The sequence below is a fragment of the Maylandia zebra genome, linkage group LG7, assembly GCF_041146795.1.
Source record: "Maylandia zebra isolate NMK-2024a linkage group LG7, Mzebra_GT3a, whole genome shotgun sequence".
NCBI classification, from domain to species: domain Eukaryota; kingdom Metazoa; phylum Chordata; class Actinopteri; order Cichliformes; family Cichlidae; genus Maylandia; species Maylandia zebra.
The window spans coordinates 45,454,563-45,468,776 of record NC_135173.1 but is presented as its reverse complement, the minus strand read 5'-3'; the positions used below and the strand labels follow the sequence as shown (position 1 = coordinate 45,468,776).

Sequence of the window (14,214 nt, the reverse complement as noted above, 5' to 3'; positions counted from 1 at the left end):
GCCTAATCAGTAACAAGTCATATTTACAGTTTAACTTGTGTAGCAAGAGTCTAACTCTGACCATCTCAGACTAAATCTAAAACATAATTCATTAGTCAAATCAATGAGATTAATGGGAAACAATCCCGGCAGCTACAATATTTATCATATTAAAGTTGAATCTCCCACTTTCAAAAGGGATAAACAATATAGTCCAAGGCCAGGGATAGCTATGCCACAAATCAGCTACACCCCACAGGCTGATAACCTCAACAGGGATCAGCTGTTGTTCTCCCATCCTGTACAGAGTAGTCCAGCAACCACTCCAGGCTCAGCAAGACAATTTTCTGCATGTGAGTGCAATCAAATACACCTGTCATCAATGAACCCAACCCAATTGCAGCCATTGTGAAACACAAAACCACTCCCAAATTAGTGCTCATTTCCTTGCATCAAATATTGAGGTGCCTCGATGGTGCGAGTACCATTCATATAACGATGAATGTTATTCAGCAACATCAGACGTGATGACCAGATCTGTTTGTAAGGCTGTGAACAGACTAGTGAGCTAAAGATAAAGTTTCCAGCCATGATTTCTGTGGTTTCCACACAACGTAAACTAACCTCGTCATGCACTGAGTGAAATGAAGGCCACTTTCATGCCTCTATTTAACTAACATCACGGTCAGTGAGTGTTTATGATACCAGACTGTAATTACTCATGGAAACATCCTTTTTCTGCTACTTTTTTCCTTCCTCTGTTTTTCTCTTTTTCACTTTTCACCCCCAGAGGAATAAATCACTTTTGTCATGATCTACTTACAGACAGTTACAGTAAACATGACCCCAGCTGTGACACTGGCAGTGGAAATCTTTGCTTTTTTCTTCTTCCCAGAATTTCATCTCTGCTTATTGCAGATGATGTAGTTCAGCAGTTCACACGCACTGGAGCAGTTTGCGGCCAAGAGTGATGCGGCGGGAACAAGAATTAGCACCTCCAAGTCTGATGCCATGGTCCTCAGCCAGGGAAGGGTGGAGTGCTCACTCTGGGTCAGTGATGAGATGCTGCCACAAGTGAGGGGAGAGGGGAGCAAGTGATTGACAGACGGACTGGGGCGGCATCTGCAGTGATGCACGCACTGTACTGGTCCATCGTGGTAAAAAGAGAGAGGAGCATGTCGATTTACGTCCCTACCTTATAGTCACGAGCTCTGGACAGTGACTGAAAGAACGAGACTGCAGATAGAAGTGGTGTAAATGAGCTTTCTCTGAAGTGTGGCTGACATCTTTCTTAGTGATAGGCTGAAGAGTTTAGACATTTGAAAGGGGCTCAGAGTGGAGCTGCTGCGCCTCTGTGTCGACAGGGTAAATGATTAGTAATGGCAAATGACACCTTTGTACTCCAACTGACCACTTTACATGACTTGCCGACTCATACAAGCACTTCTTTCTATGCTTTATCTACATAAGTGCTTTCTATCTAACATTCAAACACACTCATATGCTGATGGATCCATCGGAGAGGAACTTGGGGCTAGCATCTTGCCCAAGGACATTCTGAGGTACTGTCTGAGTTGCGGCACCTATCCTTCAGGAGAATACTGCAAGTGCTACCTGTAGTGTATTGGTGAGCATACATGGATGCGAGTGTGCCATGACGTTAGCGGCAGCACACAACGTGACCAACGTGGCAGTTATACTGATGTCTTTAGGATGACTTATGAGGACACTGAACAAGTTCAAAGGGCCTATACTCCTGTAAGGTAACACATAGCTTCAAACATTTAAAAGACAAATTCATCTCTATCCTCTCTTCTCACAAAGGGACCAAAACTTGCCAACTTGTATAAGTGAAAACTGCTTTTGGAGCCAGCCTCAAGAGGCCGTTTGAAGTCCTTGCCTGTAACTGTAACTTGCTTGTACTTGTTTCTCTGCATGCAAACATATTGACTACCACTAGCTTACAGCTTCAGTACAGCGGAGGTGAGGTCTTTAACTTTCATTAAACTACAATGGGCACACAAAGCAGGCTAATATCCCCATTCTGACAGTTACAGTTACATCAGAAAAAATGTTTGGCCGCTGAAATATTCCCGCTCCTGGAACAAACCTCGGACGCAGTGCTATTTTTTCACAACGTTGCTCAAGGCTGGATAAAAGCCAGTGGTTTTATTTTACATAAATAAAGCCAAATGTCTCCTGCAGGGGGAAATAGGGGGAGAACTACCTGCCGAGAGGTATGATTTAATGTCTGCGTGTGCGTAGTTATTGAGTTATTGAGACTCATTCGCATTGCAAAATCCACGTTGATGCTCGAATTCTTTGATGTAAGCCCCAGAGAGAAGATCATTTTTCACAAAGATATCTTCCTACACATACAGGCTCTTACTGAACCTGACCTAATTTATGTTTTTTTTTGTTTTTACATATTTTAAAAGAAAAGAAGAAAAGAACAAAAATAGAAGAACTATAAAAAATGTGTAGATGACTGTACTGTGGCGAGTAAGACAGTGCTACGGTTTTTTGTTTCGTTTTTTCCACTCCAGATATTCCACGTACATTTTACGTTTTACCTGAACAGTTGGTCTTGATTGTTATATAATGTTATGATGTAATGACCTCTCGCCTGAGATTTGAGATGTGTATTTTTGACTTTTATTGCTCTCTGTTATCTGGTGTTTGGGCACTCTCTCACCTGTGAACCATTAACATCCATTGGCGGTTTTGCCAGTAGTGGCAGGAGCAGTTGTAGAGTTACAGTAATTGGGGGGAAAGTGCAATCCCACCATGTGTGCCAATATTACATTTAACATACCACAATTTTATTTGAATTCACAATTATTTTATTTTTATTATCCTGAGCTGCTACCTCCTGTGCTTACAGCTGCTCTGAGAAGAAGCTGCAAAAAATTAAAAATAAATAAAAAATCTAAAAATTTTCCTTCAGGGCCCAATTAAGCAAAGTCTCACTTCCACATATGATTAAATTCAAAGTTATGCAACTCAGACCAATTGACTAACCCTCTAGGCTAGGAAAGAAAAAAATCCCAATTCTCTGTGTATATCAGAGTCTACGTGTAGTTTTAATTTGACTCATTGCCTCGAATGGCATTGTGACAAATGCATATAATGACACAGAAACTGACATAATAAAAGCATCAAACTACTGTTAAGATAATTTGCCTCATCAAAGGACTTTGTGAGCGAAAGTGTGCTGAATCATCACAGGATTATTTAACCGCTCCGCTCTGAGAGAGAAAGACTATTTCTGCACCCTTTAAAGTGATGGCTCACTTTAAGTGGTTGTTATTTATACAAAGAGGGCAAGATCGTGGCACTAAAGTCGTGAAGTTGCAACTTATCCAGATTAACTCATTTGTCATACAACAAAAGACAGTGGTGCTTCACACGGAGTAAAATTTGCATGTTCTCATAACTCTCATCTAGAGCCTCAAAGGAGAACGGAGCAGAATCCACTTAAGAAATCATTACTAATTCATAAGTTTCTCTGCTGAAATGTATCTCATTACTGCTTTCTTTGTTCCACTGCTGCTCTGTATAAACGCACAAGGCAAAAGGGGAAAGCACCAAATAGAATTATTCCCATCATACTGTACTAACAACCAGGAATATGTGTTTAAAGAAAGAGTTTGTGGTTTAGAAGGATTTTTATTACAAACAATACAAAATATGTTCATAAAACATAAAAAACCAAAATATTCAAGGTGTGTTAAAATATATAAAGTACATTTTTGGGGGAGGCTTTTTTTTGGATTAGGTTATTTCACATAGAGTAACACATTTAAGGTCACAGTAAAAGTTCCTTGTTGAGGAAGCTGCCAGGATGTCACTTTAAAAAGGTTATATGGCTCATCTTGAGTTAATATTTCTTACAAAGAATTACATGTTTCAATAACTGATTTAGCAGACACACTCAGTGCACATTTCTCCAACAGTGCATGAAATCAAATACGAGCACCTTTGTGGCTGGAGTGATCATTTGTGTATCCGTTGGTCAGATATTAACATTTCAGTTTAGCTCCCTACTCTTGCTGAGCACACGTAGGCAAAACTAAAAGTAGCTGTGACGAGGCAGGCGGCCCGCGCGGTCGACCAAAAGCAGTTTTCAAACAGTCAGTGTGGCCGGCTGAATTTTGTGACATTGGTTTTTGACAAACCAATAAAAGTCATCGTCCTCTTTGACTACTGTCATCAAGGCTAGTGCCATAAAAACGAACAAGTGCGTATGTACTTAAGACGGAGCATTTCAAACATTCACAACACTTCAGAGACCGCTTTCCTAGCTGAACATTGTCCTGAACTTTCTGTAGCTGTGCATGCTCCCGGTACACACAGCGACTGTATTTTCTTATCTCATTGTTTTTATGGGAATTCTCAATGACTGCATAAAAAAAGAAACATACAGAAACTTGTCAACGCCCGCTGAAGGTAGAAAGGTTGACACATGGATGAAAGCAAAGTTCACTGGAAACGGTGTGTCACATATATTACATCATCTCAGGGCACTTTCCTGCAATAGCTCAATGGTGCTCGACTGGAAACAAACTCCACCTGTGTGTGCCTATTTTCTAATATCTACATAGATGTAGTTGATGAATAGAAATTTAAACACCCTTATATTTATATATTTAGTGCAGATTTCACCTCAACATAAATTGGGTTTCTATAGCCTGGAGAGTGATTGGATTTGAAGCAATTATAAATTGGAGTTATCCTCTAAGGTGAGTAGTTTCCTGATTGGTCCAGTTGGATGGAGCCACAGCACCTTTTGTTCACCTTTTATTTGTCAGTGTTTCCGCACATATGGTTACTTTTAATGCTGAAGGGTCAGTTAGTCTAAAGGGCAGAGATAAGTGGAAAGGTCACGCATCCTTGTGGTCAGTATCCAGCTGACATTCCCATCTTCCTGCTGTCAGACACAGCAGCAATGCAGTTGTTCTCCTTTTCCACAGCATTGACCACATTGAGAAAGTATTGCCAGTTCCCGGTTTTGTGTTTAAGCTGTTCCTTTAAGCCTTTTGACACAGACTGAGGGTACACAACACACACACAGACAAAACATTAATACTACTTATCCTTAAGAGATTACAGAAAAATTAAATCTGCCTTTGTAGGATTATGGACCGCTAATCTTCTTCAGAATCCATTATTACAGATGATTTTTTTCTGATAGACAGTCTAGTGAATTTGAATATCATTAATGGATAGCAAGGATAAAGGGAAGTACTTCACCTCATCAAAACCAGGTTCAAAATTTACGTCGTTCTTTGAGTCGATGAAGATTATGCGCTCAGTAATGGCATCTTTCAAGCTCATCCCCAGCCACTGGTGATTTATTATAGACTGCAAGGATAAAAGAACTGTGAGTAAACAAACAAAGAAGTATACAAACAAGGAAACAAATAGAGTTTTTAATTATTGAATTACCAAGGCCATTGCCGGCGTAATCAGGCTTCCTCCCGATCCACCAATTATAAGAAGACCTCCAGACTTTGACTCCAGTATCACTGGACTCATTGAGGATGGAGGTCGTTCGCCTACGTAAAAATAAAACATCAGATGGAAATCAGACTCGGTGATGAGATCGTGAAACGTCTGTAATTTAGTTGTCGTATATAACTTCACCTGCCCTCAGTGTGTCTGCTCTCCCGCAAAAGTCAGCCAGCTCATTGTTGAGGATGATGCCTGTACGTGGAGAGTAAATCATTCCTCCAAATCTACAGAACAAAGGGTACTCAGTCAGCTGAGGGGATGATGGATACACCCAACATTAGTATGTTTCCTATAACACAACTCTTCCTGCTCACACTTGGTTTATGGTGCTTGTGGCAGAGACGGCCAGGCCATCTTCATCCAGGACAGACACGTGTGTCGTCCCAATGTGATCTGAAGAAGGTGTGACGTTGTAGTAAGAGTTGTCATGGGTCATGTTTGAAGAAATCATCTTCCTGATGCGATCAATGAAGGTGGGATCAATCAAGTGCTCTGCACACTAAAAGGAGAGCATCATTAAACATTTCCAAGATATCCCAGATATTACTGGTTTGAGATGTAGAAACCCCATCCTAAAAGTTGGGATGCTTTATAAAATGTTTCGAAAGACACATTGAAAGTGTCATAAACCCACATTTTGTTCACAGCAGAACACATGTCAAATGTTTAAAGTGAGAAAATCTACTATTATTAAAAAAAGAAAGAGGTAATTTAGAAATTGATGTCAGCAACACGTCTCAAAAACGTTGAGAGAGGGCCGTGTTTACCACTTCTTCTTTTATCAACAGTCTGCAAACATCTGGAACTGAGGAGACCAGCTGCTGGGCTCCTCAGTTCATCTGTACCTTCTGTAGATGGATTGTTTTCATTTCCATCAATCAATGCAAAGTCCCTTCATTCTTAACATATTATAGATATCCATCTTGAGTTTTTTGAGCAGTGAATATAAATAATATAATAAAATATAAAATACATGAAACAATACATAATATATACCTAGACTTTAGAATTCAATTTCTTGCCCTTGTATTAAAAATGTCCCCAGTTCCAATAAGAAAAAAGATATTTCAGATCCCAACCTTGCCGTTATTAAACTTTGGATCACAAATGCTCTTCTTCTGTCCATTAGCAAATTTAACTGCCTCTATAAAATGATGGTACATCTCAATCTTCTTGTCACCAACCAGAGAGTTTGGCGTCAGCGAGAACCCTGCAGAAAAGACAGTGATAATGTTTTTAAGCTTTTGTGAGCTAAGAACTGTTTAACTGTTTCTTTAAATTGAAATTTCATCCAGCTGTTACAGCGGAAAAAGAAAATCACACAAAACACGACACCTTCCATGAGTTTGAGAATGAAGGCAAGCAGGGCGCCTCCAGCAGGGGGTGGAGGGATGTAGAGTTTAGCATCTCCCAAAGGAACAGTCCAAGCATCTTGGACCTGCACCCGGAATGACCTCAAATCCTCTATAGTCAAGGTCCCACCTGAGACAGACACACAGAACGTATATAACAAACTTTGCCCTAAATTAGATTAAATTTTTTTCATAACACTGAGTAAAAGTCATTTTTCCATTCCATTTAATTCCTTTTCAAACACAAACCCTCAGGCTGCTAATGCTGACATTGCACCAACCTGCAGCTGTTATGTCTTGGATTAAGTCATGCCCTATCTTGCCAGTGTAGAAATCCTCTGCTCCTTTCTCTGCAATGGTTTCCATGGTTTCTGCAAGTTTGGAAAACTTTACGATTTCGCCTGTGCTCAGAACAGTTTTGTTCTTGTGGCAAAAAATTTCACTGTAAAAAAGAAAAGAAAACACAAACTAAGCAAAAAGGAGAGCAGAGAAAAAGAGACAGAGAGCTGTCAAAACCAAAAACTGATGAAGGGTCAAAGCACTACACCCCGTGCATCCTAACAACATTGCACAGCTAAACCACTTCTGCAAAGAAGAATGGATCGAGATCGCCCTGTGTGGGATCTGCAGCTATTAGAAATCTTTGCTTTAGGACTAAGTAACTCTTTTTCTACTTCTTATTTATTACCTAATCCTACCAGGATTATAAATGTTCAGATATAAAGATGGAAATTTTAAAAAAATTACTTCTTAGTCCACTGAGATGAAGTGCTTGTTTAAACTTGTGACAAAAATGGAGACCATCTAATTTTTGGGCAGACAGAGAAGACGGTTTGTTAGACTCACTGCAGTATAAACTGAAGCCAGGTTGATTAGTGGCACGCTGCATTGATTGAATAGGAAATTAACACAGCGCAGTCACAGTTCAGGGAAATATTCTTCAGTGGAACTGATAGCTGACAGTTTATCAAGTCCCTTTTAGTTATTTTTCTTGTGCTCTTAGGTCTCAGAAAATTCAGAATATTAAACTAAATAAAAAAAACAACAATCCAAGCACAACAGAGGAGCCAGGAAGTTGAGGGAGATTCAGACAAGACCAGACAAAAACTCACTAAATACATAACACGGAATATGGGATTGAAACAAAATTACAGAAACCACACTTTAACTTTAAACAGGAAGTAAACTGAAGGACACAGCACAAAGCTGATAATTAAAAGAAAACAAAAACAAAACTGGATCATAAAGTCGGTGGCTCTGTTTGGAAGAACTGATTGCACTTTGGCATTAGAAGCAGCCATTTTCATTCTTGCACCCAAAATGTCCTTTTCACTGGTCTTGATTAGAAAAACATTTTCAGTTTAAAAGCTGATTAGACGAGGCATTTCTAACTCTGAAAAGAGAGCTCCAGAAAAATGGCTAATCACCATATTTGTTACCACATTAGATCTTGAATGCATTAGGAATGCAACATGCTGATCAAATGGCGCTGACGTGAATGCCCTGAAAGCACTGCTGAGGCAGCATATATCACTGAGACCCAAATCAAAAGAAACTCTGGATAAACAAGACTCGTCATTGACCCTTGAGCCGAGTGTGTGCCTCAACCACCCACACGCACAAAATTGTACTCAATCCATCAACCCTCTTACAGATTGAGACACTGACAAACACAAAGATAATCATTCCCTTTCAGCAAACACACCTTTTTAAATGACTGACTCAGCTAAAATCTACCCCGAGGGCAGTGAGTCGAAGCAGGTTTGCCTCTGATCATCTAAGCAGTGCTCCATAATTTTACCTATTAGTTTAAAAGCTTTCTGAGATTACCTTACAGTAGAATTGGGTCACTTGGTGTTTACTACAATTTTTTTTTTTATCTTCAATCTCACAGGAATCCAGATTTGCACCTGACAGTGATGCACTTTTTAAAGATCCAAGTGCAATAGGTTTTCTAATCACCACTTATTTTCCTCTGATTCCCTTCGCTATCGTAAACATTAAAAAACTCTGTTTGTGCACACACTTTTGGCCCGGCATCCAAAAAGGAAATGCAATCTTTCAGGTATTCCCCATGATACCTGAGTCCTGGCTGCGTCTCACAAACATTTTTTGGATGAAGGTTAATGCTACCTTTGTCTCTGAGCTGGTAAATCCTGGTCCTGAGTCACGTTAAGAAAAACAATGTGCACTCTTATGTCATTAAAAATAACAATGCTTCACTGAGAACAATGAGCGTGGTGCCTGGCCTAAACTATTACGCAATGTGTAAAGTTAAATTCTCTTTGAGATGTTACATAAAACTATCACAAAATTAGTATAACCAGGGATTTACAGGAGAGGCCTTCGCTCCAGGATTTCTGCAGTGACAGCTGCATGAAATAGGCTCCAGCTAGGATTACAAATGCTTTTAGTTCATTGGTGCCATCAAACATGTGATTTAAAACACAATTTTTTCTTTGCAAGCATTATTAATAAAAAAAAATATCTTAAGTCACAGAGGAGTAATTGAAAAGCTGTACCAGAGAGACGATGTTTGTATGTTTCTTTTCACAAAGGACACGATTTTTCCCAGATAGGGTGACAGAGGGATGCCCTCCCTAGCCAGTTTAATTGTTGGTTCAAAAAGCCTGGCCCAGGGCAGCTTCCCGTACTGTTCGTGAATTGCCTCATAGCCTCGCAGCTCTCCGGGAACGCCGACCCACTGGCTGCCTTCAATGTAAAAATGAGAAAAGTAGTGCAGGTAAATTAGACTAATGGTGGAAAACTGTTTGCAAAATATGACAAAATGTTAATTGATAAGGAAGATCTAACCTTACCAGCACAACTAGAGCACTAACAACTTAAGCTACAATCACTGTATAAACAATACATAGTGATACTAAGTACATAAGTGGATAAAAACGGCATCTTTTAAAATTAAATAAATGAATTTCTGTAAAGTGAGAAACCACAAGGACAAAATCTGTAACTGGATATTGATAAGTGCTGTAAATCTACCTACCTGTGGAAAAACTGAAGAAAGTGGGACACTCCTTTAACAGGTTCTGTCTGAATGACTGTGGGACAGTTTCTCTGAAGTTGTAGACTTTAATGTTGCCTTAAAATAGATGAGAAATCCAATTGGTTGGTCTAATCAATCACTGCTGTGGAGAAATACTATTTACGAAACCCGTATCAGTAGAGGACTTACCTTTCTTATCTCTTATAGTTATTATAGAGCCCCCTCCAATCCCCATGCTCTGAGGATTGACCACAGATGTGCACAGAAGAGCTGCAATGGCGCCATCTACTGCTGATCCACCCTGCTGAAGCATATTCCTGGAAGAGGGTTTAATTTTATTTATGGGAAATGTGTAAACACTCATTGCACACGCTCCGACTTACACGTGGCTTTAATTATTGAACCTGGTGTTTGAGTACTTGAAGATGCCACAGTACGGTGACGGCTGCCAGTGGGCATGTTCGAACCACATCCTGCTGTTTGAGGTTGACCTCAGGTGACATACCAGGAAGTCGCTGACCATAGTGGTGTTCTTTCTTTTCTTTCTCTTCTTTTTTTTATTTGACTCATAAGGTAACCTGGCTCTAAAAAAAGAAATGTAACTCACATTTCTCACTCGGATTATCTAAGTTAGCTGTGACATAAACAACTTAATCCTGACTGGACCGTATTTGAATAGCCCTGAATGGGCCCTTTCACCAGTAGCCTGGCGTGGGATCAAGTGTAGTCACTGAGCTACAAGAGGAAGCACTGTTGGGAATGTTTTGCTTCTGATGGTCAGTGAATAAGGTCTGACCGAATGAGTGATTATCTTACAAATCTGTGAGCATAAGTAACACAGAGCAGGCAACCAAAGGAGCTTTACAATGAAACATGAGTTGGGAAAAATTGGGGATGTTCACGGGGTGGGGGAGCTGAAAGAATTTTGGAGGTTTGAAAACTCAAACTGAAACTTGATAGCTCATCTGTCCGCAGTGAGTGTTGGTGCACACACAGACATATAAAGAGCTCTATTTGCTGCCCATCTACTGTAGAAGAACAAGGTCAGTATGATTAAACAACAAAAAGCTGATGTGTTTCAGGTTTCTTTGATTACTTGAAGTTGTGTCCTGTTGGCACAGTGCCCGATGGTTTTACCTGCCTGAACAAATTTAGTGTGTTGGCTTTGAAGTGGGAAATGAACCCTCTTTAAACTTTGGCAGAGAACAGACAGAGATATATCTATCTGCAGGAAGCAGGAAAGGGTATGCTCACATCTAGTCGGGTGGGATGGGGGGGACAATAAAATAATCTGCTGAGCTTTATTTGCAGTTACTGTGTTGATTGATTAATGGCTTGCTCACTGCAGAACAAATAACTCAACCACAGAGTGCATTAGAGAAACAGCTCAGACCTTCACTGCCCAGTCAGAAAAGCTAATATCAGTTACTGAGTTTTTCTTTTACAGTTACAAGCACAAGTACTGAGGTACAGTGTGCTGCATGCTTACTGATCTGCAGGTCTTATCTCTGTTCTTCACTGCCTATTAAATCTCTTAAACAGCTTATCACATTGCTCAGTTCAGCTTTTTTCTTTAGAGTTGGAAGGTCCAGTCTAATAGTTCTGTCAAACAGTATTGTGAATTGTTGCCATGCAGCACTGGGTAAGCGCTACAGGTCAGTTAATTTGTGAAGCACCCTGAGGGTAGAAAGTTGCAGTGGTATGCATTGTTTGAGCTTCTGACTGTGAGGCTGGAGTTGTTTTGCTGCTACTAGTGAGTAGTTTTGGTTTGGCGATAGAGGTGTTTTTCTTCTGTTTAACCATCTCCTCCAAGTTGTACAGTCTATTTTTTAAAATTTTTATTTATTTATTTATTTTCTTTACTGTTGGCTGACAGATTGCTGAGTGGGACAAGGTGCACACTGGCTCCTCATGGAGTGCCAGCTGGGTTCAGAAGGAAGCATGCACAGTCTTACTGAATATAACATGAACGAAAGCATGCTTAAAATGAAAATACTGTATCTAAGATCTATAAACACACACACACACACACACACACACACACACACACACACACACACACACACACACACACACACACACACACACACACTAAAATCATAATTAAAAACCTCCTTACTATTTCTAAAAAGAATTAGTATAAAAGACAAAATCCAGTCGAATTCAATACTTTCTTTTTCTTCCAGCTTTAGCTTTCCACTATAGAGAGGACTTTAATAGACAAAAACGTACCTGCCAATCTCCGAGCAAATCTGAGAGTCTGCGGCCACCGCCGCTTGCTTGAAGCTGCCGCTGGAACATCTTACGCCCAGAAACGAGGTGAAGCACAGGCACAAGAGCGTAACGATGCAAATAAAACCGATCAAAATAAAGCACCACAGCACCCAGGGCTTATATTTGGCCATTTTGACTTTCTGAGGGGAAAACCTTGCGCCGAAGGAACTTGTTCTTGCTGCCACTAAGTGTGCGCGAGGTCTGCCCAATGATCCAGACGTGGATTACCTCCCTCCCTGCCTCCACCAGCCTCTTTTAAGAAATGGCTAAACTGAAACTGAAGATAGGACCGGATGAGTAGTACAATGACTACAGCATGCCACTAAACCTTAATTGTCCTTCTTATATCATGTTAAAATCTCACGAGGGACTTAGCTGTGATTTCCAGGGTGATTTCCATTCGACTCATTGACGTCAATGTCGATAAATGATCTAAAGATGCGACGTTAAAAATAAATTTGTACCCTCTCACTCTCTAAAGCATCCCACCCTGACCCTCAGTGTGTGAAAAACTAGTTTCCTGCTGTCAGACATCCACCACACTGTCTGATGTGAACTCTGTGTCAGCGACCCAGCTGTGACACTGGGGTATTTAAAGAGAGATATCGCAGATGCTGAACTCATCTGCATTAAGACCACAGCAGGCTCCCACTTGTTATTTTAATTGCGCCATCGTAACTGACCTCTGGATGGTAAGACATTGTAAGACAAATTAAACAGCAACACAGAACAACTCCGTGCGTAAAACCTGTAATGGTTTTACGCAAGAGGAGTCTACAAGAAAAAGTGAACCGAGGGGCGCACAGACTGTGAGACAGGAAATAGGACACATAGATTAATAAGAAAAATAGATTAGTAAGAAAAACCCTGCACCAAAAAACACACAAAACCCCCCAAAACAAAACAAAAACCAACCAACCAACCAAACAAATAAACAAAACCACAACAACAACAAAACAAAACAAGGATGACTTTCAAGGAGTCCACAGCATTCAGATTAGTAAAACTCTAACACCTATTTATCAGATTACATGTTAGGTAAACAGTTTATTCATAGTTTACTTTCTCATGACGTCATTTCCTCCACCTTATCTATCAGTTCGTTTAGAGAAGGCTCATCATGAGAGACGTTACGAAAGCTCTCTCAGTTGTTTACAGAGTTTAAAAGACGTATAAACATTTTTTTTAAATAAAAAAATAATCACTGGGAATCTGTTCTTGTTTTCATTTTCATTGCTCAAACATTAGATAGTTTTCGATATTTTATTGTCTTTTTATTGATTTCATTTTATTATAGGTGTCTGCAATAGTTCTCATGTAAAGGTGGGAAGTAAGTACAAATACTTCATTACTCTGTAATGCTTTAGAATTTTCAGGTTTCTGTACTTACATATTTATTCTTCAAACAACCTTTTGCCCTGGCTCCCTACGTCTTTACACAAATATGTGGACTTTCGACTTTTCAAAATATATCTTTGTTTTATTATTGCATTAATATAGCACAAAGTTCAGTTACCTTTGTATAAAAATGGAGAGTAGAATTTTACTTCAAAGAGAGCTAGTTTTTAGTTACTTAGTTTGAGTATATTTCAGAGTCTGTACTTTTTCACTTTCACTTGAGAAAAGTGGAGTCAGTACTTCAAGATTTACTGGAGTACTTTTTTTAAACACAGGTGTTAGGTTTATATTGTTGATTGTCATCTGGTTAAGTATAAGAGCCCTTTGTTTAGGTGGACCGCGGCGCTCCTAGCACCAGCTTTGGGGAGTCGCCCCCCCCCCCCCCCCCCCCCCCCCCCCCCCCCACACACACACACACATACCTACACTATGCACAGACTGGTACTCTTTGAGATGCCATATGTTAATGAACTTATGCATATTCATGTAAACTCAATAAAGAGCAGTGTTACGAGGGAGCAGATCGACTGGGGTGAGCGACAGGAACATGCTTGTCACAGTTCTCTTCCTCGTGCACGAGTAATAGAAATAACTTTGATGACTTGCATCTTGCTTTTGCTGTTGTAGTAGGATTGTTTTGTTCCAGCGAAGGGTTGTGCTAGACGGACCCATCAACAGGTATCTGTATTTCTA

General features: G+C 40.0%; 1 protein-coding gene across 1 annotated transcript; it reads right to left on the bottom strand.

Moving 5' to 3' along the window:
- Window positions 1-3,628: 3,628 nt before the first annotated feature.
- On the bottom strand, window positions 3,629-12,632 carry ggt5b (gamma-glutamyltransferase 5b). Its single transcript, XM_004538149.4, has 12 exons — window positions 12,082-12,632; window positions 10,039-10,166; window positions 9,850-9,945; window positions 9,368-9,557; window positions 7,127-7,287; window positions 6,829-6,975; window positions 6,573-6,703; window positions 5,808-5,992; window positions 5,626-5,717; window positions 5,428-5,537; window positions 5,233-5,343; window positions 3,629-5,028 (listed from the first exon to the last, which is right to left on the bottom strand). Exons 1-12 carry the CDS (start codon window positions 12,252-12,254, stop codon window positions 4,879-4,881), a joined length of 1,674 nt encoding a protein of 557 aa, XP_004538206.1. The 5' UTR covers window positions 12,255-12,632; the 3' UTR covers window positions 3,629-4,878.
- Between the last annotated feature and the right edge of the window lie 1,582 nt (window positions 12,633-14,214).

Bases quoted from the DNA above. Each gene is read 5' to 3' on its own strand.
- ggt5b (XM_004538149.4), bottom strand. From the start codon at position 12,254: ATGGCCAAATATAAGCCCTGGGTGCTGTGGTGCTTTATTTTGATCGGT. The intron at 7,288-9,367 runs GTACAGCTTTTC...TCTTTTTTACAG, and splicing joins ATACAAACATCGTCTCTCTG to TGAAATTTTTTGCCACAAGA. The intron at 6,976-7,126 runs GTTGGTGCAATG...TGTCTGTCTCAG, and splicing joins CCAAGACATAACAGCTGCAG to GTGGGACCTTGACTATAGAG.